This window comes from Pleuronectes platessa, chromosome 7 (genome assembly GCF_947347685.1).
Source record: "Pleuronectes platessa chromosome 7, fPlePla1.1, whole genome shotgun sequence".
In the NCBI taxonomy this organism is placed as follows: domain Eukaryota; kingdom Metazoa; phylum Chordata; class Actinopteri; order Pleuronectiformes; family Pleuronectidae; genus Pleuronectes; species Pleuronectes platessa.
This window is the reverse complement of record NC_070632.1, coordinates 8,801,688-8,827,100: the sequence shown is the minus strand read 5'-3', so window position 1 is coordinate 8,827,100 and position 25,413 is coordinate 8,801,688. Positions and strand designations below refer to the sequence as shown.

Genomic DNA, 25,413 nt, shown 5'->3' with positions numbered 1-25,413 from the left:
TCATTCTCAGCTGAAATATCAAGTGATACGTTTCAACGCCTGGTTAATGAGTGTCAAATGATGGGCTATTTTATTTCAAAATAAATTGACATGCTATAAAGTGTTTAAAAAGTGAAGGGATCTGTGTATATAATAACTTCTGAGGCGACTGTATATATCCTGCCCCCATTTTGTCTCTGCGTCTGCCCTCACATTGTTTTCCATCTCGACTCCTTGCAGGGAGCCTCTCTAACCTGCTTCTTTTCAGTCATTGCTGAGGAGCTTCTGCAAAAGCCTGATGCTCTAGATACGTGTGTGTGCGTCTGTGTGTGTGTGTGTGTGTGTGTGTGTGTGTGTGTGTGTGTGTGTGTGTGTGTGTGTTGTGCTGGCCCTGAAGTGACACACTGAGGGTATAAATAGAGCAGGCCCACAGTTCACTGTGCCAGACAGAATGTGGCATCTGCTGTGCTGGGAGTGCAAAGTGTTAGAGAGCCGCTAAACTCCTCTCCATTTTTCTCTCTCTCTCTCTCTCTCTCTCTCTCTCTCTCTCTCTCTCTCTCTCTCTCTCTCTCTCTCTCTCTCTCTCTCTCTCTCTCTCTCTCCTTCTCCTCACTGCCTCCCTCCTGCTCTTTACCTTTGTCATCATCTTCCCTTCTCCCCTCCTACTAGTCCCCTTCTCCCTCTCTGCTTCTTTCCTTCTATCTTTGTCATCATTTTCTCTTTTCCCCTCCTACTAGTCCCCTTCCCTCTCACTCTGTCTCTTTCCTTCTGTCCCTCCCTTGCTCTGTCTCAGTTTCCCTTTGCCCTGATCCCCTCCTCCTCTCACATTCTGCTACACATCTGCTGCTATGTGTTGAGTGCTGTGGAGCAGTCCCACTTTCAATTTAGGCTATAAGATCCTGTTTCTAAACACACAGAGGGAAACAGAGATGGGGGGGTGATATGAAATGAAAGAAGTGAGGAAGGAAAAGGCAGATAGCTGGCCCCGCAGTAGTTAACATCAAAGTCCCAATTTCCTATTTACAATGCTTTACAAATTCCTCCACTGCAATGCTATGCATGCTCCATGGAAAAAACTATTTAATCCCACGGGATTACATGGTGCACTTCCGAGGCAATTTCGAGCAGGAAGGGCAATTCTGTAAGCGCAGGAGATAAAAGCAAAGTCATTGTGATTCTCAGCAGGTTATTTCCCACCCACAGCCGATTATTAATCCTAGCGATTTAGAGAGTCATTCCCCTGTGGAACCATAACAAAGTGACTCCAACCCCTCTGCGCACCCCCCCCCCCCTACATCACATGCTGCAACGTACTGTAGCATATGATCCAGAAATGTACATCCAAACAATACACCTCATTCATCCTTTACACCCACGGCCCCTCTATACGTGCACGCTCCTCGAAAGCCCAATTAAGAATGAGTTCCTCATAGCGGCAGCGTACTTGCTGTATTCATTCATGTGCATTTTTTTTTGTTTTTTTATTTCCCACATGCACACCACATTAATCTCATAATCTGCTTTTCCTGTGACGAGTGTTGTATTCCCTCAAAGACGGGAGATAAACTGATTGCACAAGCGCACATATGCACGTACGCACACACAGTCCCAGTGTCAACCAATTTAACAAGCAGCTTAATTGTCATTAGATTTCCATCTTTTTTAAATGACTCATCCGCTCTCTCTCTACTCCCCCAACATGTCTTTCTCTCTTTTCATCCTATTTCCTGTTCCTCGGGTGTCTTCACACATTATGACAGGTAGTCTTCCACTTTTTGTTTGCTGACTCGGCCGGCGCTGCGTCCCCCCCCCCCCCCCCCCTCTGGCAGCTCCATAATTGTTTAAGGAGTTGATGTTGGACACAGGCAGGGAAAGACTTGCAGCGATGCATGGAGTAAACAGGAAGGAGGCTGCAATCAGGCAGATGGAGGGGGGGGGACTGTCCAACCGTCAGTCAGCGAATAGCAGCAGGTCAACTTTTCATCGTTTTGTTTGCTCGCAGGCAGCGTTCTCGCCTGAGAGGAGGAAATTCAATCTTCATCCTTTCACTCAGTTCTCCTCTCCCCTCCACGTCTCGCCTTCTGTCTTATAACCTGCTCTTCCCCTCTTTTCCCAATCTTCTTTTCTGTCTCTCTTCCTCCTCCTTTGTCACCACTCGCATCGCTCACACAGACGTGATGCACACCCACCCACACACACACACACCAGTCTTCTGGGTTTTGTCGGGCCTCAGGCGCTGCTGTTTGAGTGAACATTGTGTGATTGTTTCTTCGCCTTTAAATCTGTAATTACCTCAGCAATTGAGCCAAATGCAGTCTCACTCCATTATCTTCCCCATCCCCTAATTTTCCACTCTGACAAGGAAAGAAATGAGGCTCATGCTTCCACCTTTTGACTGGGACATCTCGAGATCAATGCCAGACACAAGTGAAATGACTTTAGAAGGTCAGCTTCCCCGTGATAATAAGAGGTTTGTGATGTAGAAGGCTTTGCTTTAAAGACCAGTTATCCTGTTACTTGGAAACCCTTAAATTCTTATCAGCACAATCCAAATTGTGAAAGCGTGGCAGCTAATTTGAATCACTGGCCGTCTCTCTCATTTCCCCCCCTATTTTCTGGTGTCGCTGTACACACTCACCTCGGAGCAGCCCCTCTCTCAGCGTTTTGTAAGCTGAGTCCGTGTCAGTAGAGCGTGAGCCACATAGGACGCCATCTGGGGATTTGGAAGGTTGGAAGGCTTTTGGCACTAAGAACTTTCCAGGGCCACATCATTGCCAGGATGCCATACGTGAGGGGGCACAGAGGAGCATTGTGACCCGGTGCCCACGTTTTAGGGGCCTGCTGAGAGGGACCACTGAGGAAAACACTGAATGTCATTGTTATATAGTGCCAATGATCTGCTCTGTTTCCTCTGCCATGATGTCATGGAAGTTACTGGTCCAGCTGTGGCCAAGCACGCATGACTGCTGAAAAAGCCTGGTGATCTTATTGCTTGTTACCGTATTCTTGCATGCAAGCTCTATTTGATGTTCATATTAACTTGCCGACATATGTACATTTACATCCAGTATATTTCAAATATTTGGATGTAGCTGCTCTAAACATACGAGTGCTGAGTTGTCTGCTCCGCGGCGTGACTCGGTGGCAAGTACACACTTGTTTGCCACTGATGAAGCACAGATGTGGCCTGTCATGAGTAAAGCCAAGACATAACAACCTCAGACAAGCCTCGCTTTGTGTTTGACTCACTTATTTTCTTCCCCCAAGAGAAAGACTAAAGAATATCTGTCTGTACTTATCAGATCTTAATCAGATTAGGAAATAGACAATCTTCTGTTAACCTGAGACAAAAACATTGAGACATTCTGATTAAGACCTTTTATTCAAGAGCATCCCCATGTGACAGTAGTTAATTTAGCAAATAACCAGAGGAAGATAAAACATGGCAGCAGAAAGGCTTTTAATTTCGAAGCTGCTGGAGGTCAGACCATCTTGCTCACAGGACACCTGGTAAACCATCAGTGCTTTTAATTAAAAACTTAGAGACATAACCCACTCGACAGTGGATTTTTTCCTCCATATCTGGACTACACAAAAGTATTTTCACATCAAATTATTAAAAACCCCTTCACTGCTACAGATGTCAGATTGAAACCAAAATAACAATATATTCAACAAAATAACCCATTTGGGACACTTCTGAAATGGATTGGTCATGTGTCATTGTCTCGGAGCTCCTGAGCATCTGTGTGAGATGCTCTGGTCAGTAAATGGTATCACTCTTGCAGCCCTCTGGCGTATCATACTCTCAGCGGACCTGGATGGTGGCTAGCACCGAGTTGGAATCTTTAGCAGAGCCATGCCGTTGCTGAGTGTAGCCGATAGAATGTGTTTAAATAGGTGTAGCTGCTGTGTTTTGGGTTCAACGACACCACAGTGAGCAGATTACAGGTGTGTCCAGTGGAGAAAATGGTAGAAAATAAGCCCCTGCACCCGGGATGTATGTCATGTTTACATCACTACCAGATATAACTGGAGCCATTCTGCTGTATAAACATGGAGAGGACCAATTGTTTTACATGGCAGAGAATCGTTTGCACTGACAAACACAAATGGAGTGTGACTTCACTCTGCTCAGCAAGACATTACTCCACTACCCACATATCTTTACATAGGAAACAGCTGTTGGGTGTATACAGATGTTTAAAGCTCATCTTGAAATATAACTTTCAGCAAATATTAACAGTGGTCCTAGAGATAACTTCTACTGTCCATGCAGAGATCACTTTCCAAGCTTGCGGATTGAAAACATTTCTTGAAAAATCAAAGGTCCCATCCAGATGTCATTTCCTGGGACATATTGTGATGCAGCCTTGGTGAAAAACAAAATGAATAACCCTGAAAAACTACAAAGACTAAAGAGGGATTGAAGGTGTTTTTCCTATGACGTGATGATGATCTATAACAGTATTCACTTTTAATTTAACAAGCTTAATTAATAAGATACATATTAAATATAAGAGCCTCGAGATTCCTCTGCACTAGGTGACATTTATCAACCTTTCAAGGAGTTGAATTTCGAGGAGCCGCAGTTTGGCATTTATCATCTTCTGCACATATACGTGACGTCAGCCGAAGTCTAATGGTTTAGTGGCTTTGGGGAAAAGGTGGACGCTGACATTACGCCACATGCAATATGCTGTGTGAAACTGAATGTGAATTAAAAAAAACACTAGAATACATGATAGAAGTGTTTGTTGGTACTGTTTTCAAGAACCAGTTTTGCAAATTACTTTATGTGTCTAAATTGAAATAAAAAGTATGATCTGAGTAACTTTAACACTTTCTTTTGTCTGGAAACATGTAGTATGTGGTTACGATTTACTTATTCATTCACAGTATTGGTTTTGAATATGACACCGTATACTATTTGAAAAATATAAAATCGAGGTAAATAAATCAGAATGAGTGAAAGAGAGTATAATAAAGTGCAGGAGTGCCTCGCTGCCTGGTTCTCTCTACCTCCCAACTGTTTTTCAAGCTGAGCTATATGTTCAACTCAAATTAAAGAAAGTAATCCCCCCCACAGGGTCTCAAATTCTGCCCCCACGTGTAACCAATAAATTAACTTGAATGGACCACTGATGTATGATACATTTCAAACTGCTACAGGAAAACAAGCCTAGTCGCTAAATTGCTTCTGCGTAGTCTGAAGTGGGCAGAGGGAATTTAAAGTTGTCATATTAGCTGAGCTGGGTGTTTGATTCTGGAAGTCATTACCGTTGGTCCCCTGACGCCCCATTTCTGCAACTCCGAGCTCAAGTGGAACATGAGGCCTGCAGGAAACCGCCGGTCGCACATCGCTGCCCTAAGAGCGGTGGTGTGAGACAGTGGCCATGCTCAGAGGGCGTCTGTAAGAGGCTAATAAGAGCAGGGCCTGGATCAAATAGGGAACGGAGCCAAGATGGTGATGGGGCTTTCCTCTGGGTTGCGTGTTCGTTACCTCTTCACGTCTATTTGTTCATTGTTCCAAATGGGTCTTTCTATATGATCGAAGTTGTTTCAAAGAAATCCAAAGAGTCATAAATCATTAGATTGGTTTAGATAACCTGCAGATTTACTCAGACTACTCATGTAGTCTGAGGTAGAACCTGCATACATTTGTAGAAATAGAGGCAGCACCCTGATAATGTCTGATTTTTACTCCTGTATGTGCAAACACACACAAAAAACATATTTCAACTGTACGCGAAACAAGAACCGGCAATTTATCTGAATCTGTTCTAGACCCAAAGGTGAACCCAACCTAGCATTTTCCAAACCTTTACTGAAATTCATACACCAATATTATATATATATATATATATATATATATATATATATATATATATATATAAAATAACATTCTTATCATCCACCACCCTCTCTCAATAACCTGAGTAATTTTCTTTTCATGAGGGAGCAAACAAAATGTGTGTTTTTCTCCCACTCGAGGAGAGAGTGCAGTTTTCCCTTTAAAAAGTAATGCGTTGGTGCTTTGTGTGATACATATGACAATGTATTCTGGGCATGTCTATAACAGAGTGATGCGGAAAAGACAAGATGAAGTAGATGCTGCCGTGTGGGAATTTAGAAATGGATGACTTTAGAAGTATGACTGACATTGTGGGTTCAAGTTAAGTTGGAAAACACTTTACTCATTAATACATTTTACTCGTCATCTGAATTGTTTTATTAGAATGTAAGAAAAAAAACTAAACATATAAGTAAACAAAGTTATAGTATGATTATTGCTAAAGTGGACGTCCTGGATGAGTCCTGCTAAAAAATAAACACAGGTGAGAAAACTTCATGGCCCTTATTCTCAGACTAATTGTGCATCGGAGATATATTGCTATTTTTGGGGACATTTTTTTATTTTATAATGCTTCTCCATAGAGAAGATTAAGAGCAGCATATTTGTTCTACTTCCATCACCTACATCTCCGTCTTTACTGCTGCTTCACTTCCTCTGATCAATCTGAAATTGCACGACAAATACACAGGGCCAATCTCACACGTTGACATACTTGATTGACAACTGCAAACCTGAGCGCGTCTCTCAATTTCGGTCCAAATTCAATGTCAGGTTTGAAGGGGTTGAGGTTTAATTCCGCAAAGGCTTCGCTGTCCTGCTTCACAAGATGGGTTCCAGGAATCCACAATCAGCCTTGTATAACAGCATATTGATTCTGTATTTTGTTGCACAGCCATGACAAGTTAGTGTGAGAGAGAGAGAGAGAGAGAGAGAGAGAGAGAGAGAGAGAGAGAGAGAGAGAGAGAGAGAGAGAGAGAGAGTGGACGAAAAGTTAGAGAATGAGCAGGAGGGCAAATAAAGAGCTGGAAGGCAGAAAAGCATTTAAACAGAAAGATATATAAACTCACTCCAGGTTCTCAGGTCAGTGCTGCACTGAAGGACATTTTGTCTCGAGACCAGCGACTGACCTCTTGCCAGTAAAATAATGTTAAAGCTGAGGCATTAGGTAAGTGTTTTCTGTCTGCTGTGCTCGACTGCCAGCGCTTCATTCTTGGCAGATCTTTCCAAGAGCTAGATGGGTTGTTTTCTTGTGTTGCCAGCTTCCATTCCGAGGCTTTTTCTGAGCTGCAGAAACACGATTTGGGTAAACAAATTTAGCTCCTACTGCTTGCAACATTTTGTTTCTCCCCGGGTAGAGAAAGAATAAATCTGAGCTCCTATCAGTAGCCATATATTGTATTCCTATTGAGTGCTTATTCTAACGAATGGCAAATCAATGAGCCTTTTAATTGTTTTCAGTTTGTTTTTGCAGAGTGCAGGATGCTGCTGCCGCCTCTTGCTGTTTAACAAAGCTGAATGCAGGGAAACATTTCAAAACGAAGTCAGTTTACCACATAACTTCACACTGGTCACAAAATGTGGTTCAATAGCACCAAAATATTATTTCTGGATTTGACTTTGCTGTGCATGTGTGTGGTGAAACCGTTCATGCCGTCAATCCCAAGGACAACTCTAATCAGAAGAATATGTCTCTTACCATTAAATACCCTCTGGTAAGTTTCACTTTGAGTCGTCACATTAGTGTGGCACAAGCAGGACTCTTGCCAGTGCAAATTTCATTTTGCAAGTCGAGTCATCATTTCTGTTTATGGTCTAAGATTAAATTATGTGTAAGTGTAATCCACTTCAAAACAACTCAACAAATATTTTTTGGCAAAGACCGCATCATCAAGTGGATGCTGGAGGCAAAACTGGGAACGAGGTTTACGGTTATTTATGGTGTGCCATTCAAATCAGTGTAACAGTCAACAATTCTTTTTGCCAAAAACTGCTTGTGTGAAGCTCGGCTCAATAGCCTCTTTAGATCTCTCGACAGAGAACAGCTTGTTTTTCCTCATCTCTGCCTTTCTCTCTCCAGACCTCTAATCCTGCTCCATTGTCTCTCAGTGCTGGTTTGCGGAGGGTAGGGATGTGAACAGAAGGGGAAAACAGACGTTATAATTATCCCCCCCCCCCCCCCCCCCCATTAACAACGGTGTTAAAAATTCACAAAGCGTGCACTCTTTCAGCTGAACCTTTTCCTGTATTCACATAATAAACACATCTGAGTTTGGTCTCGTCGCTGCCACTCACTGTAGCTGTGTCTTTTTCTTTCAATGTCATGCAGTCATTGTGCGACTGCTGAATCGCTCACCGGGAAAATATGGGCTGCATTTTGTGATACTGGCATATATTGCTTTTCGCTGACATTGTCTTATCCCCCAAGGAAGCCACAGGGGGATTCGTCTCATTCCCCAGCTCCAGAAAGCACCTTTACTGTCGATACAACTTTTTACATTGATCACTTCAATCACAGAAATGAGTCTCTGCGTATATTGCAAGTGGGGCCAATGGCGCCTGAAAGAGCCATTCGCACAAACTCTCCATGCACAGGTTGGAATCGATAAAAACAAAGTTGACAAGAGAATGTGCGCGCCTTTCGGAGACAGGGGAAATTAGCGACGCAGATGGCGAGGTGGTGAATTCGAGCCGGATTGTGGAGATTGAAAGTGAAAGGGAATCGTTATACGCATATTGATGCCTCTCATCAATTTTTTGGTTAATGTGTAGTTTGAATGTGTTGAAGAACAAGTTGAAGGAAGCTTAAGCTAATGCTAGGAGCACATTACATGAGGTGTGTAGCTCCTTTAAGGAAAAAAACAATCCCTCTCTATTGGGTCTAATGTTATTTCAGAGAAAACTTTTCTGGAAGGAGCATCAACTTGCATAACTTGCTCAAACGGTCCCATTTTTTTACTCTCACAAATTTCAAATATATCTGTGTGTCCGGCAAAGTCTTGGAATTGTCACGATGTCTTTATTTCACAGATAGGACTTATAGTTTCTGAATTATAGTTGTTTGAGTGGTGCACTCAGAGTTTAGATTTCTCTCTTCCCTGTGAGGAGAGAACAGGTGCATTCAGTTGAGTTTCCATGGCAACCAGATACACAAGTAGCAGGAGGGGAGTCTCTCTCTCTCTCTCTCTCTCTCTCTCTCTCTCTCTCTCTCTCTCTCTCTCTCTCTCTCGCTTAAACCAGCCAGTCTGTCTCTCTCCCTCTCTCTCCTTCTCTTCTCTATGCGTGTGTCTATCTGTGTCAATTGTTTTATATTGAATGTTTGATAGATCAAATTCACCTAAATCTTACACACTATTTCACCCTGTCACCTGCAGACAAAAGCCTTTTGACTTCAAGTTCCAGACAAGAACGGAAACTTCTTCTGAAAATAGTGCATCCACTGTTCCAACACTTTCATCAAAAGATAGATCTACTCTCTGCTGTAAACCATGGAGAAACCAGATATTCTGAAGATCCTCAATGACGAACTCCTCACAGCCTACAGGAAGATTAATGCTCTTAAGGATGAGGTGTGGCAGCTGGAAAACCAGCTTCAAGACAGAGATGATGTCATAAAGATGGCGGTGGAGAAGGAGAAGGAGAAAGAGAAGGAGAAGGAGAAGGAGAAGGAGACGGAGACGGAGACGGAGAAGGAGAAGGAGAAGGAGAAGGAGATCCAGGCTCTGAAGGAGAAGGTGGAGCAGCTGGAAAACCAGCTGAAAGAGAAAGATGATGTCATAACAAAGGAGGTCAAGAAACGGCGCGCTCGCCTCAGGGCCTATCTTGACTGCTTGGCTGAGCTCACTGACTGTCAGGCCAAGGTTAAGCTTATGGAAGCAAGGCTGCACCAGGAGCCACCTCAGCCTGATACAGGATGTAGCAGTGAGATGGAGGTGGAGAAGGAGAAGGAGAAGGAGAAGGAGAAGGAGAAAGAGAAAGAGAAGGAGAAGCAGAAAGAGAAAGAGAAAGAGAAGGAGAAAGAGATAGAGAAGGAGAAGTAGAAGGAGAAAGAGAAGGAGAAAGAGAAGGAGAAAGAGAAGGAGAAGGAGAAGGAGAAGGAGAAGGAAAAAGAGGAGAAAGAGAAGGAGAAAGAGAAGGAGAGGGAGAAGGAGAAGGAGAAGGATAAAGAGAAGGAGAAACAGAAGGAGATAGAGAATGAGAAAGAGAAGGAGAAAGAGAAGGAAAAAGAGAAGGAGAAGGAGGAGGACAAGAAGAAGGACAAGGAGAAGGAGAAACTTGTGACGATCTACAATGTCGAAATCCTCCGAGCCAACAGGAACATTTTGGCTCTTAAGGAGGAGGTGTGGCAGCTGGAAAACCAGCTTAAAGACAGAGATGATGTCATAAAGATGGCAGTGGAGAAGGAGAAGGAGGAAGAGAAAGAGAAGGAGAAGGAGAAGGAGAAGGAGATTAAGATTGAGATTGAGACTGAGACTGAGACCGAGAAGGAGATGGAGACGGAGAAGGAGAAGGAGAATGAGATCCAGGCTCTGAAGGAGAAGGTGGAGCAGCTGGAAAACCACCTGAAAGACAAAGATGATGTCATAACGAAGGAGGTCAAGAAACGGCGCGCTCGCCTCGGGGCCTATCTTGACTGCTTGGCTGAGCTCACTGACTGTCAGGCCAAGGCTAAAATTCTGGAAGCAAGTCTGCACCAGGAGCCTGCACCAGGAACCTGAGACAAGAAGGAGCAGTGAGGTGGAGGTCAACAAGGAGAAGGACAAGGAGAACGAGAACGAGAAGGTGCTTGCTTCAGGGCCGAAAGGAGACGAAACTGCAGCAGGAGACAACTCCAACTATGGGACTGAGCTACAGAAAGGAGGAGGCCGAGATGAGCTGGAGGAGAGAGAAGAGGTGGAGAAACCCCCGCCCTCACCCTTTTTCTACTCCTCAAAACAAACTCCTCCCCTGTCCCCCTTTGTACATATTTGAAATGATCTAATAATGTGTTGTAAATATGTTATACTTTTTTAATAAAAATAACTAGTACAGTAACATCTACCTCTGTCTTTCTGAATATAGATACAGGATTCATTGATCAATTAACACAGTTTTGGAGTGAAACAAATCAGTGTGATTCATTTAGTTTTCTACTATTCATACGAACACAGCAAAGCATAGACAAACATTGTTTCCTAACTTTTTTACATTTGGTCAAATCTATATATTAATTATGACAACAATACAATAATAATACTATCATCTCATCTGAGGGCCCACCCATCACACTGACCACGCCCATCTGACACGCACACACACTCACGCACACACACACATGCACACACACACACACACACACACACACAAATACACACCACACATACACACACACACACGCACACACACAAGTCATTATCATTTATATATTTACTGTATATATACACATTTATTTCAATTTATTTACGGTTGAGGTCAATATCAGATCAGAAGACATGTTCATGGCACTGAAGTCAATTTAAAATGATTTAATTTATATAATCAATTTGTAAATTAATTATATAAATTATATTACAGTATAGATGTGGTGGTCTAACTATAAATACATTTGATTTTCATTAAATCATATATATTTGATGTATTTAGTGATTTTATTTTCAAATTGTTGATTTAAACGATAAAGTCGTTTTTTCCAATTGCACCTAAAGCCTTTTTCGTTTTTCTGGTAAGGATACACCTGACCAGTACGTGCAAACCCTCAGCTGATTACTCTGGAATGTGCCATTGTACTGTTAGTATTGATCCTAAGCTCTGTGATAAGAATCAGACCCAAAACTGTTTAGTCTAAAATAAAACAAAGGTTGTCTCCGCCCTTCATCACGTCAAGAATTTACTTAAACTGAAACAGCTTTCTTTATGGTTGATCAGTCAAAGTCCTGAACGCACTCCAGTACATCCACAACTCATGACCACAACCCTCCCCCCTTCTCTGCACCTGAATCTGTATATTGTAGTAGTATTTAAATATGAAAGGAGTCATTCGAGGGTAAAGAATACAACAATTTGTAAAACTTAGATGATCAGACACTAGTAAAAAAAAACATCACTAGGATTATTTTATATAACCTATCTGTCAATAGATCCCTTTCACCTAAATCTTTCACACTGGACCTATAAGTCGTAATATCACGACTTCTGGTTTTAGTATTTTGACTTAAATCACGTATTATTATGACCATAATAACAGTCAAACTACGACTTTACACTTGTAAAACATATTATGACTTTATCCTCAACATGTCCTATTTCTTTCCTCCATACCAGAGGCACAGTGAGGACCGTGGACATTTGAATCATATTATTATATAACCTGTGTCTTGCAGCTTCCTCCTGTTTCTCTCTCTCTCTGCTCAAACAGGTTTTTTCTCTCTCCAGCCTCTGAGCGTCTCTGTCGATCTCACGCGCCACCCCACAACCAGGAAGTAGAACCAGAAAACAATAACATATCCCGACAGCCTCTGGTGCGAACAAGGAAGTGAAACGCGGTCGAGTCCCTGGAGTTGCTGGAGTCGTGTTGTTATTTTCTGCCGTGAAGGGAAAGTTCGTCAGTCGACAGCCCCGAGAACAGGTTCGATGCTGCGTAGGTTGTGCTAAGGAAGCTAGCCGTCAAGCTAATAGCTCCGTTAGCTCCCAACAAGCCATAGACAGGAGAGAAATAAACACACACACACACACACACACACACAGAGAGACGAGTGAGTACACACTGCAGAGGAGTTTCAAACTGTGTGTATATACTTGTATGTGTGTTTATGATGGTGTGAGTCAGAGAAGGGGGGGGGGGGGGGTTGTCTGCATTACAGCACTTTTTCTTTTCCTCTCCAGCGTTTGTTTGTGTCAGCAGTGGGAAAAGTACACAAACACAGATCAGGAGAGGAAGACTCAGTGGAGCAAGGGGGAGTGGGAGAAAATAGATTTCTCAGTGGGTGTGTGTGGGTGTGTGTGTGCGCTAGACATCCACCATGGCCTCTTGTTATTCTTCCTGCTTCACTCAGGCAGGCTGGACTGAAAAAGAAGGAGGTGGACATTGGAGAAGACAAGAAAAGGTCAAGGCCCGAGGACATGCTGAGAGAGAGAGAGAGAGAGAGAGAGAGTGCACATGTGTGTGTGTTTTTTTGTGTGTGTGTGTCGTTGGTCATGCCGAGGGTACAGCTGTACACACTCAGCACTTTCTGTATGCGAGTCAGTAAACAAAGTGGGTGTGTTTGCGCCCAAGGACAGTTCACTTCCTTCTTCTTAATGCGTCGTGGTGCAGTTATTTTTTCAGTCACTATTTTGTGTGATAATGTTCCACGGGATCTTGTCCCCTGTGAGTTGCTGGCTCCCTCCATGCATCAGCTGTACGCCTATTAGATCAGATGGGATTAGGCCTCCGGATCTTGGCCTTTCGCCTGTGCAAATATGCAGAGCGGTTCACCAAAAGTCAGGGCTATTAATAACCTGTCCTCGGACTCTGTGTGTCTCCTGTAAAGATTTACTCGTCTGATCCCCAGATTTATCATCGGCAGCCATGGACGACAAAGGGGAACCACAGTATGGAGCCACGGGGGTGAAATATGAGGAGCTGCCACAGATGGACGGGTCGTGTGACGTGTGCGAGCCCGACGAGGCCCAACCGGCCACACAAGTCTGCCATGCCTGCAGCTTTGCCTTCTGCCCAATCCACGCCGAGACACACGCCAGCAGGATGCATCACCCGCTAATGCCTTATAACCACGAGGGGACACAAGTTAACGGACTTGGCACCAAAAGAGAATGCAGAGTTGGGGGTGAAGCTGAGGATGAGGCGCTGGCACCGTCTGGAGGGGCAGTGGCGAATGGGGGTGAGAGGGGCGATGCTGAGGGAAAAGAGGGAGACCAGAATGATTTGCCGCCGGGTGTCGGAGCTGAGGGTGCAGAGGCAGGGGAGGAGGCCGTGGCGGCTGGGGACACCGGGAGGACGAGGAGGAGGAGATCTGTGACGGTAGAGAGACTGCGCTGCAAGGAGCACGGGCAGGAGGGCTCCCTTTACTGTAAAGAAGATGAGAAGATCATCTGTGTGTTGTGTGCGGTGCAGGGTGAGCACAAGGATCATACGATCCTTACCCTGCATGAGGCCTATCTGTGGCAGAAGGTGAGTCACACACTTAGAACATGACAGCTATATGTCCTTATGTGATTTACTCCATACCATCAACTGTAAGCCACCATGGCACACGTTACAACATCTGCAGCTGCGTTCTGTGTGACATAATGTATTCAGAGCATCGTCTGGTTTGCATTTCGAATTCAATATTAAGTAGAATGCCAATAGCTGTAGGCCCTGTATTCTTAAAGTCAACTCACCAGGGCTCTGTTAGAGCGCTTTGTAATATTTCCAACCTAACAATGTATCATGATCGCCCTCATGACATCAGTCATAAGTCCAGTCAATTATACGGCTGCGTAAATCATTTCTGTGAAAATTGTGAAATGGAAATGAAGCATCATGAATATGCCCCAATGTCCGTTTGGCCCGGCACCAACTGTGGCTTCACTCCTCCATTTCCCAGATGTCTCTTTGCCTAAGGCGTACAAAAGGGGTCCAGTGAGTCACCAGTCGTTCGCATTGCAGTTGTTCCAGTAAGCTGGGCTAATGTGCTGGATTTCGAGAATGACTCCGTCCTCATCACATCATCACTCTGGGCTCAGTGCCGCATTGTGTTTTTGATGAGTATAGTAGCATTTGGAGTCAGATGTTATCAGCTCGCTGAACACACTCAGACCGTGTTATTGCACAGAGAACCAATTAACAAGGCTGCGATAGTATCAGAAACCAGGACTTAGTTTTGGATTAATATTTTTGAACCATCAAGGGTTTTGTTTGTTTTCAACAAATAAATCTCAGCGAGAGCCTCGTTTGAGAATCACCACGCGAGGCCGATGCATTTAGTTACATCGATAACAACATCTAGAAAACAAAAGTAGAGCAGCACAATTCACCAGTTTATTCTTGCATCAGCACCACATATGGATTAATGAGAGACAAAAGGGGTCTCTCCCTCACTCTCTCTCTCTCACACACACACATATATACAAAGCCCAAGGGCACATTATTTACTCTAAACCTATTTTAGCTTTTATCCCGCTTCCTGTGTCCATGTGGAAATAGTGAACATCAACGTCAACATTCCCTGAAGGACGAACATCATCCCAAAAATATTATCACTCCATCAAAATTGAGATATTTGATTTAAAGTATTAATGTCTTTTTTTTATCATTAATCCAGACAAACTGGATAAAGCTTTTAGCAAAGCATAAAATAATTTGATGCAGTTAACTACACTCAGTAGAGCGCATACAAGGCCCAACAGTCCCCTGAAATTCAATGGAGCTGCACCAAACCTCACACACTCATGTCAGTCCCCTTAATATGTCAGATTTCATTCATCTGGATCCATGAATTATTCCCTGAGAAAATGTCGAGAAATGACTTTTCTCAGGGTTAAAGATAGTGAAAAAAAAAAAAATCCATATCTGGGACAAAATTGTATGTATTCTTCCTTGACTCACACCTCTTCATTCCAGCAAGTTTTGTTCGGTTGTTTTTGTGTTATCATGCTGACAAACAAACATACAAATCAATCAACACACAAAAGGACAGGGGTGTAAATATACCTTCCTTGATGGAGTTAACATTAAACAGCTAATAGCTAGCTAATTGAATAATTCTACTTTTGTCACACAGAAATAAGCTCTTGTGTTTACTGTTTGTTTCTTCTGCTCCGACTGTAGGGCAGACAGGGATATGATCTGCTGGGCTGCACACAACAGATGGCTGAGAAGATCAACACCAAGTGCATCAACCCTGTGGTCAGTGCAAACTCCCCCCCACACACACACAACTCAGAGCTAAGTCGAATCCTAGCATGACGCATATACTCCACTCCCACAAGATGCATTAGGCTGCTCTCATTTAGTAATGAGCTCCAACCAACTCGAACCGAACGAAATGAGAAGTTCTCTGCAACAATTAGAGCTGGACGGCGTAGCGTGAACACATCGCACTGTGGTTCATGATGTGGTTTTGTGACATGTGGTTTGATTATAATTGCTCATGATTTACTTTCAAAGATATCCTCTAAGTGCTGCGCCCAGATGTTCGACTTCGTCTGAAACGCACAAAGTTAATGTTATAAGTCTAGCCAACATAAAGTGTCTGGCTGTAAATGGTACATCACATGACTTCAGAAGGTTGTTCTCACTGTAGACTCATTTGTTTGCAGGATTTATTCCAAGGTTAATGCTGTCGAAAATGAACAAGCAGACGACAGTAGTAGTCATTCTAACATTGATATATCATTGCAATCTACACATATAAAGTTATAAAGACAATATACAGTTGGGTTCAAAATCTGAGTTCCACAAGGAACAGAGAAGCAATTTCATCACAGGTACAGAATTAGCTAAATAATTAATATAAGGCTCCAAACAGCAAAAGTATGGTGGTATTTTCAGAGGACGAGAAGCTGCTTCTAATCCATGGGAAACAAGTCCAAATGCTTTGGCTAAGAAATACCAGCATTTCACAGTGATGAATCCGAGTCTGATGTTTATGGCAGTAACTGGAGGGATGTATGTAAGGAGACCAACACAAGAGAAGAGGATACTGAGGTGTAACAAACCGACTGTGAAATATGCTGGAGGGAATATCCAAGCTCTGGGTGCTCTGTCCACTCTGGACTTGGACACCTGCTCTGAATCGACTACACCCTGTGCAAAAGCAATGATTCATACATCAGTAGGATACTGACCCCGAACTCCACTCAAACACCACAAGACAGAGGAGTCCTGAATGTCATGGAGTTTGGTTACCTGACCAAAGCCCTATTGGACATTTATGGGGGCATTTAATGAATAAATCCTTTTTCTATCTATAAGCTTTAGGTCGTGTGTGTAGTCCTTTAGGATGCAGACAATTTTCATTTTTCAATTTTGCCTGATGTCATTCTCTAATAAATTTTTGACTTCTTCTCATTTATGATATACAATGATGGGGGGTAATTTTCTGCTCAATTTAAGCTTTGCGATTGTCTGACTAGCCCCATTATTCAAGGAGATATCTTGGACAATTTATTTTTTGGAGCATAATTTTGTTGAACATGACGATATACCCTTCCAAGTACTAAACCGTTCTAATGGATAAGCTGCTAAAAATGTACTACCTTAGAAACTAATGGAGGAGTGATCACAGACTGTTGGGCTCCACTATAAAGAAACAATATAACAACCAGAACTAAAACCATGAATTTGTCTTTTTTATGTTAGCTTGACTCAAATAACCCGGAAAAGGATTTTTTTTTAATCGGTTATGTCTATTGCTTTACCTCATCACCTTTTGTAGGATTCGAGTAGAGTTTTAACAAAAAACTTTGACTCAACCTTGTTTTTAACTTTGAGGAGCCATAGCAGAGTAAGAAAAAAAAGGAAAGAAGACACTACTCATTTCTAATTCAGTGGGTAGAGCAGTAAGCACTGCAGCGGTATAGATGCTGCAGCGGTGGAAACACAGCAGCCTTGAATGGGATAAAGAGGGATTAGAAAGAGATTATGTCATAAAGGCGCCGGGTAGTAAACACGAGTGACAATTATTTCAATCCATATATTTAGCATGTATCGCCATTCACAGATAACACATCTTGCCTGTTGAGTTTGTGCAGATATCATTCTACTCGAAGCGTTGGAGTAATGGCATCATTGTGGGATTACTGACTCGTGTCAGTTTCAGGCTTCAGTTGACGTCACTTGTTTGACTCAGCACTTCTGTTGGAAAGTCAGAACTTGTATTTTGAAAGTGAGTGCGTCTTCAGCTTTGTCATGTATAAAATAAGAACATAGGGAATGTTGAATACTGAAATACCCTCTAGCTGTTTTCCACTTGGTAGGTGGATGAAAATCCTTGTATTCACTCAAGGTGGATCAGTGTATTACACACTATGTTAAATTGTAAAGGCTTTGTAATATTTTTTTTACTCCTCCATATAAATAGATGAGGTGTACAAAATATTAAAAGAACCTTTTAATATAATGTAGCCCAATACGGCAGTAAACCTTAGTATTTATAACAGGTTCAAACGGTTTAATTTGGTTGACTGATGTCTTTCACAGACTTATATATGTGTTTTCTTTTAATTTATAGTTATTTTAGTAAAGTTCATGGTGAAACTATCTTAAAACTATATTAAACTTTAAATATCAAGCCTCAATTATATTCCTCTGGCATAAGGGTTTGATGGTAACTGATGGAATATAGGGAGGTGACGTGGATCTGTTTGTGTCGCACAGCTTGTCTCAGTCAGTCATATGAAACAAAGTCATGAAACAAAGGTCAGAGTCTGAAATAATAAAACGAAATAACATTGTTAACCTTATCTCAACCCTTTAGTGTAAGCTCCACAAGGTCTGCGTCTGAAAACGCAGGGTGCATGGTGCATTTCACACACAGTCGCCACAGTCATCAAAGAAAACAGACGCTTCTCAAACTGAATTTTCACGGCAAGTCAACCTTGAAAGCATTGCCAGTATTTCCATTACAGATGCCTTAACGGGGGCATGTCGTGCCTCTGAAAATAAAACCTGATTACGAGCAGGATCAGGGACATGCAGGTCTCCGCTATTTACAGTCGATGGCTGCTGCACCTGCTCTCTCAGCTACACCTGCAGCACTCGGTTCCACCTTATGCTCTGCTCCTACCGCATAACTAGGTTTTAGCCCATCATCGGAGAGCAGTGGCATTCAGGAGCGTCGCCCCGCTACGTGCAGAGATGTGACCGAAGCACAGCAGGATTATGTGGAAGGTTAATTTGATTGGATATAATGTCTATAGTCATACAGAAATATCAATGCTGCCCCAAGGACTCCCTGGACATTTAGTTTCTGTGCTGCTCCTCGCTAGAGGTGCAGAGTGTTTGGTGAAAACCACTTACCTGCTCAGTCACAGGGCACTGTGTGAAAGAACATTATGGGGATTTGTCGGCGTGTCCTGTCTGCTCTCTGAAATGTCAGCGTTTCTTATTATGCATGACAGGCAACCATCAGAGTGACTGCTCCCGGTGAGGACAGGTGTGTGTGTGTGTGTTTGTGAGACAGAGAAAGAGGCTAAAAGAGAAGGAGGTTGGAGGAGTTTAAACTGCATGGTACCGACGTCCTGCAGGTCTTGTGAGTAGTGGTGTTAGCGTCCGTCTGTATAGGAGGGGAGAGGTAGATGGAGATATTTAACCCTTAGCTGCTTATCAAATCCAGCTTGTTTAATTATGTACTTTGCTGCAGGTGAGGAGGATTTTAATCTCTCAAAGCTCATATCTCCATTCTCAATAGGGAAATGGAATATAATGCAAAAACACACCCAGTGATGAGACTCCATACATATTAATGGTGGACCTGGAGGCGTAGTGTGACACGAGGGGTCTAAATGGCTGTCTGTCAGTCAAACAGCGAGCGAGCACTACTTATCATCAGAGAGGTGGAAGTGATACGTGAAGCAGGGCCGCAGGTAGTCGACATATTTACCCCCCCCCCACCCTCGCTCATGTTTTATTTACTCACTGTCTGCCGTGTGTATCATCCCGGGCACACCCTGCTCAGAGAGAATGGTCTGATATCTGGAAGCAGCATGGCAACATTAACCCAGTCACAACTGTGGGAGCGCGTGTGCGCAGTGGCTACATCCATTCTCCCCACCTCATAAAATCTACAAGAGCAGCAGACACATTTAAAGCTTTCTCATAGCCAGCCAAAGCTGAGGGACAGGCAGCTGAGGTATGAAAGGACTTGGCTACTGCTGTTTGCTTTGTTCATCCTCCCATTTTCCCATTCTACCTCATCCTTCTCTTCCTCCCCCTTCTTCTCTCTACCCCCACTCTCTCATTGCTCTTTACGGCTTTCGTTCCTTTCCTATCTCTGCTCACAGCATTTTAATTGAATTACTCGCTATCATTACCCAGAAAGTTGCTTGGCTGACATTGCTACACTGTCGCACTCAGAACTAATAATAAGGTGCTGGATATCGAAACTCGACTATTATAACACCAAAGGCCTTCTGTCTCATTTTCCTTCTTTTTCAAACCCTCTTTTTATATTACTTCATATGACTTCTGAAGACCTGGTGTTGTTAAGATCTATTTTCTATCTATTCCTGTGTTGTGTGAGAGGCCAAATTGGAGAATCTCATTTATGGGGGAGATAAAAAGAGCGTGAGAGAGAGAGAGAGAGACACAGAGTAGTGATAACTTGGAACGGGGCCACTATTGCCAAGGGCAGAGGCAGTTCAAACCCATTTACTTCTAATTTTCTATTAATGCTTTCTAACCCTTTTTGTAGAGCATCACACAAAACAGACTCTGAATGAGCAGCAGGAGCGACTGTGAGAACCTTCAAAGAAAGTTAGGAACTCTCCCCTCCAGAGTCATCGGCATCGCATAAAACATTTTTTCTTGTCCCCAAAAATTTGATATAAAACTATACATGAAGTGGTGTCATAAATCTGAGCCCACTTATGGAAAAGTGCCGGTAAAATGCTCAAATTGCAGAAAGTCAATTTTCCAGCTAAATGCATCATTGTGTCAATGGCACATTATATTCTCTTGTAATTTCAAATGATACATTTGAGAGTTGAGCAGAATGTTTCGATGCCGTTCTCCACAAAAAGCATTGTGATGATTGGCCTACTGAAGTGTGTGTTTCTCTTTAAAGGTTGAGATTAAAAACTGAGTCTACTACTGACATTATTTTCTAGCTTTATACTTTCTCTCATTTTGGTGTGTGCAGCTGTCTCACCAAAGTAATACATTAATCTTTTCTTATTCCCAAAGGCTTTTGGTTCTGCTGTTTCTTCCATCAGCACCAATGAGAAACGCAACGGCTATTTGTAGCCAGTCACAAAAGCACACAAGTGTGTGAAGTCGATTCTATTTGCGTGTCTTGATATACTCTAATCATATGAAGTGTTGGTGCAGTGCATTAGAGGTTTTCTATTTTAGTAAGCAAAAGATCCTGCAGCTTTCTGGTGAAACATTTTCAGTTTGGTCCTCTTTTCTCTCAGCCCCCCCCCCCCCCCCCCATTTCACAGCTCCAATATAATGTACATAAAGTCATGAAATCAGGTTTGAGTCGCCTGTTACTTGTTAAAACCACTATTTTGCTTGGACATTAATGAATAAATTACATGTATGAGATCTGTATTTTTTTTATACTTTATTTGCTTGTATATTAATGTAATATCCATTGAGACCGGTTGTACAGCGGTCTCTTAATATAAAACATGTTAGAAACGTGACAGAAACAGAATTTTGCTTTTGTAATTTGCTTTCTGAACAGTCCACGTTTGCTTTGAGAATAAATTAGCATTCTTGATATGCCGTCCTACCTCTGCGCGTACTTTCTCATCCCTTGTCTTTACTCGAGCTCTGCCCTGCAGTGTGTTGCTGTCTCTCCCAAGGCCTCATTCTGTGGTCTCAGCTTGCAGCAATGCAAATGAAGATTAGCACGCATGAATGCCCCTTCCTCGCTAGCGGGTCAAATTCTCAGAGAAACTCAGTGAAAGGTCCAAGGGCAGAGGGCTCCTGCTCAGCAAACACAAAGAGCACTGATCCAGGATCATGGCTCCCATCTGCCACTGAGGCCATGGGGACTCGAGATGGCAGGGGGGCTCTGCTGAGCTCCTGGATATCGGGAGATATAGTGATGATATGTGTCGGATTAAAAATGTCAAACAGATTATATATAAGATGCTTAAATTGATAAGTTATACGTTGTGATTCTCTCGTCTCTATTCATGTTTTTTCTCAGTTTGCATTGCTCTCTGGGATTTATGCTAACTGCTTTGATTATGAAGCTCAAAATCTTCTTTAAGTTATGTAAAATGATGTCATAAATACATTGATAGTGGAGACATTCACATACTTCATATATATTTAACTTTACTCAGCCAATACATGAGCACAAGCACTTAGTAGTCACGGACTCTGAGCTGAAATGAGGAGGTCTGGTCTTCGGAGGATTTTTGTTATTTGCGTTTCCAGCCTGTCCCACTTTTACCATAGCATATCTTCAGATACTTTAAGTGGCTACACATATTGCAGCTAAGCCACCTGCATTACAAGCTTGTTAGGTTCACTACCTGGTACACCGGCCCCGCCCTTTGGATCCTTCAATGCACAGAGATCAAATCAAGGACGCGTTTGAAGGAACCTTTCGAAATGGGACAAACTCTTCACACAAATGGGTTTTAGCCTACACAATTTTTTTGTTATTACCAAGCAGACACATATTGTGTTGTATGCTACAAATGATATGTTGTTTGATGTAAATGATTGGCCCCACACAACATGTGCTAACCATTGACCAATCACAATGCTACTTAAACATCTCTTCAAGTTGTGCTGCTGTGACGCATTCAGTTTATCGACGTAGCCTCTGAAGGATGTGTCGATATGTGTATATGTCTATCATTAGTTCTTACAATAAAATAGTGAATTTGGCAAAGTGATAATAGATGTACACCCAAAGTAGATCAAAGCTTTTGGAAATTATAATTTGAGAGGATTATTTAGATTTATTATATTGACTGTTGATTTTTCCTTGCATTCATGACACCTCATGACAACTCGATGCCAGATAAATCAAAACATGAGCAGCAGCTTAAGCATTCATTTCTAGTTACAGCACAAAATGAAGTAGTAAATGTCTTCTCATATTTAAATCTGTTTTGTAAGTACTTCCTGCTGAATTTAAAATTAGTCTTACAGAAGTTCTAATCAGCCTGTGTCATAATTCAGTATGGCTTTATTATATTTGAGCACTTCCTTTTATCATTCTATATGAGGAGAAGAACTTCATTCCAGAGGCTTGGAAATATGGTTTGGAAAGTGCTGCTTCATTCTTTCACTGAGATGGAACTTGATGGTAATTCATCCCAGTTGTGGCCTATTTTTTGTCATGTGTAATACATGGATTCATGATTGATTTTTGCTGAGGCAAAAAGAGAAAATGACTCTTCGCTTCCAAAGTAGATGTTAACTATCTCTGTCTGATTCAGAATTTTTAAATTTGCATGTTTTTCTCGGCTCAAAGTAAATAAAATCTGTTACTTCTTGGACTTGGTGTAACGGGCAATTTGGAGAATCTGATTGCTTGTGCAGAAATGGCAAATACACAATAAAACTTTGGGCCCCTTGGGTCCTTGGCTCTGCCAACCTCAGTGAAGACAGATGATTCCTTGCTTTGCGAGAGAGACAGAGAGGCTGAGGGGAAATTAGATAAAATATAGAAAGGAAAAGAGAGAAGTTCTGCTGAAGGGAAGAGTGCGAGTAGCTGATGTTCATAGATTGAGGTGATCATAACATTCAGGAGCTGAAATCATGGGAGTTTGTGCCGTTTTACCCCATGACAGCATGTGAGTTGGAGGTGGAGACATCTTGGTGGGGAGCATTGCAGGGAGGCATCTGTTTATTGACGTGTGTTAGCCTAATGAGTCATGTCTAAAGAGAACCTCATCGTGTATCCCAGTGAACAGTTCAGTTACCTTGAAAGCCAAACAGATGGCTTGCTGTGGTAGAAGGAGCCTCTGAGGTCTCTATCTACAGATGGGATGCATGGAGTGTACATTCAGGCAGTAGGCCTCAAGCTATCAATTAGCTTTTGCATCACAGAGGCCAGTGAGTTTCTTAAAATAAAGTTCACATGTCAGTAAAAGAGAGACGCTGCTGTCTGCCTCTTTATAAGCATCTGTTTTTCATCACAGCCAATTCTACTTGCTTGTTTTCAAGTTTCATATCTGTCATATCAGCGGACTATCTCTTTCCCTTTCTCTACATAAATTCAGCCCTTTCGTCCTTTGCTCTCCCCTCTCTGTCTCCTCTACATACTTCAGATGTCCATAGACGAGCTTGAGAATTATGTGGACGCCCAGTTCGATGAGCTACGCAAATTGGTGCGTCTTGCGGAGAAGAGGACGCTTCACCTGGTGGACCTCAAAGAGGCGTTCCTGACGGCGTCCGCTGCAGAGAAGATCGCAGAGATCAACGTCGAAACGGAGCAGCTGCAGGAGGAGATGGCCAGCATCAACCACGAGCTCTATCTGCTGGAACAAGCCGAGGCGGAGGGAGCGAGTCCTGCTGTGATAGCCGCGGCCCTCGCACCACCCCGCAGAGTGATGGTGAGAACAAGCTTCCTTTCTTCCCTCCTTATTGTGCTTCTTAAATCAGACCAACTGCACAAAGTTGAAAATGTCACAGAATGCCAGTTTTGTCTAATTCTATAAACTTCACAATGCCAATGTTGTTGAAGGTGTGCCAAGTTTGGCTTTCTGGATTTTCTTTGAGGAAGAAATCATTAGATTTTCATCTTTTTAACAATCTACTGTAAGTGTAAAGATGGCTTTTTGAAATTTCTCACAAATTATACTGGATCCACTGAGATTTGAAGGCACATCTAGCCACAGCTAGGGCCCTATCTAGTCAGGTCAAAGTAGGTGAAAAGAAAATTTCCTGGACCTTCCTGTTTATCTGGATCAGCAGCATAAGTTAATGGGTTCTTTCTTGGGTCATGCCCCACCCCTCCACAAAATGGTGGAAATCGGTTCAGTAGTTTGTAAGTAATCCTGCTGACGGACAAACAAAAGAGGAGGTAATGGATGAAAAACCAATGCCTTTGGTCCAAATGCCCGTTTCTGAGCAAAGATCACACCCTAAATGACCAGGCCTGCAAAGAGCTGACAACACTAGGAAGCAGGGTCAATAATGAATTAACGTGAACTTTGAACACAGCAGTCTGGTGCCAAAGTTGTGAATAAGGGAAGCCTTTTAAAATCAGACACTACTGTCAATAAACAATTAGAAAGAATTGTCCAGCCATCATAAAGCATTTTGTGTTGTATATCATGTGCACCTGACTTTATGGTGCATGCTGAAAACAGTTATTATTGATAATTAATTGCAGGGGATAGTCTGCAGTAGCATCTCAATCTGTCTTCATGCAGTTGTGAGGTGGCCTAGAAAAAACAAGTTCTTGCTCCAAAGGGCTTGGTTCTTTGCTTAAAGATACCTTAGCAGTGTGGATGCTGGCTCAGCCATAGATCACCCCGGGATCAGCCAGGCATGATTCCCAGGCCTTCCACTTACAGAATTATCTTCCTAATGACTGTGGCACCTGCTGCAGAGTCATTATAGCTAAATAAATATGGTAAACAGGTGCCACTGTACACAGCTTTGTTCTACATGAAAGGAGCGAGTGGCTGTATTCATCCAGTCATGAATTATTGTTATTTAGTGAAATATATATATATATATCTTTTTTTCCATTTCATACTGAGTCTTGTGTCTGTCCTCCTACCTTTCCGTTTCTTTTTATAGCCTGTTGTCAAAGTACAGTCATCTCAACAGATTTACATGACTTCAGATTCTGCAGCTTCTGCAGTCCCTCGTCTCTCATTTGAACGATGAAGAGGAAGCTTTTACTGCTCATAGACCCCAAATTAAAATATATCACTGGTCTATGTGTCACTTGCCATATATGCGTCCCCACAGT

General features: G+C 42.6%; 1 protein-coding gene across 3 annotated transcripts in view; it reads left to right on the top strand.

Annotated features, from left to right (window-relative positions):
* The first annotated feature begins 12,213 nt into the window (after nucleotides 1–12,213).
* The window catches only part of trim44 (tripartite motif containing 44), a 56,884-nt gene continuing 43,684 nt past the window's right edge, over nucleotides 12,214–25,413 (top strand). The window contains exons 1-4 of one of the 3 annotated variants that reach the window (XM_053426077.1): nucleotides 12,214–12,437; nucleotides 13,363–13,982; nucleotides 15,624–15,701; nucleotides 23,759–24,043. In XM_053426077.1, the coding sequence (XP_053282052.1) occupies nucleotides 13,380–13,982; nucleotides 15,624–15,701; nucleotides 23,759–24,043 (966 nt within the window). In that variant the 5' untranslated portion in view covers nucleotides 12,214–12,437; nucleotides 13,363–13,379. Of the gene's footprint in view, nucleotides 12,565–12,646; nucleotides 12,916–13,362; nucleotides 13,983–15,623; nucleotides 15,702–23,758; nucleotides 24,044–25,413 lie in introns of those variants that run through there. The other 2 variants (XM_053426076.1, XM_053426078.1) reach the window with 2 other exon arrangements.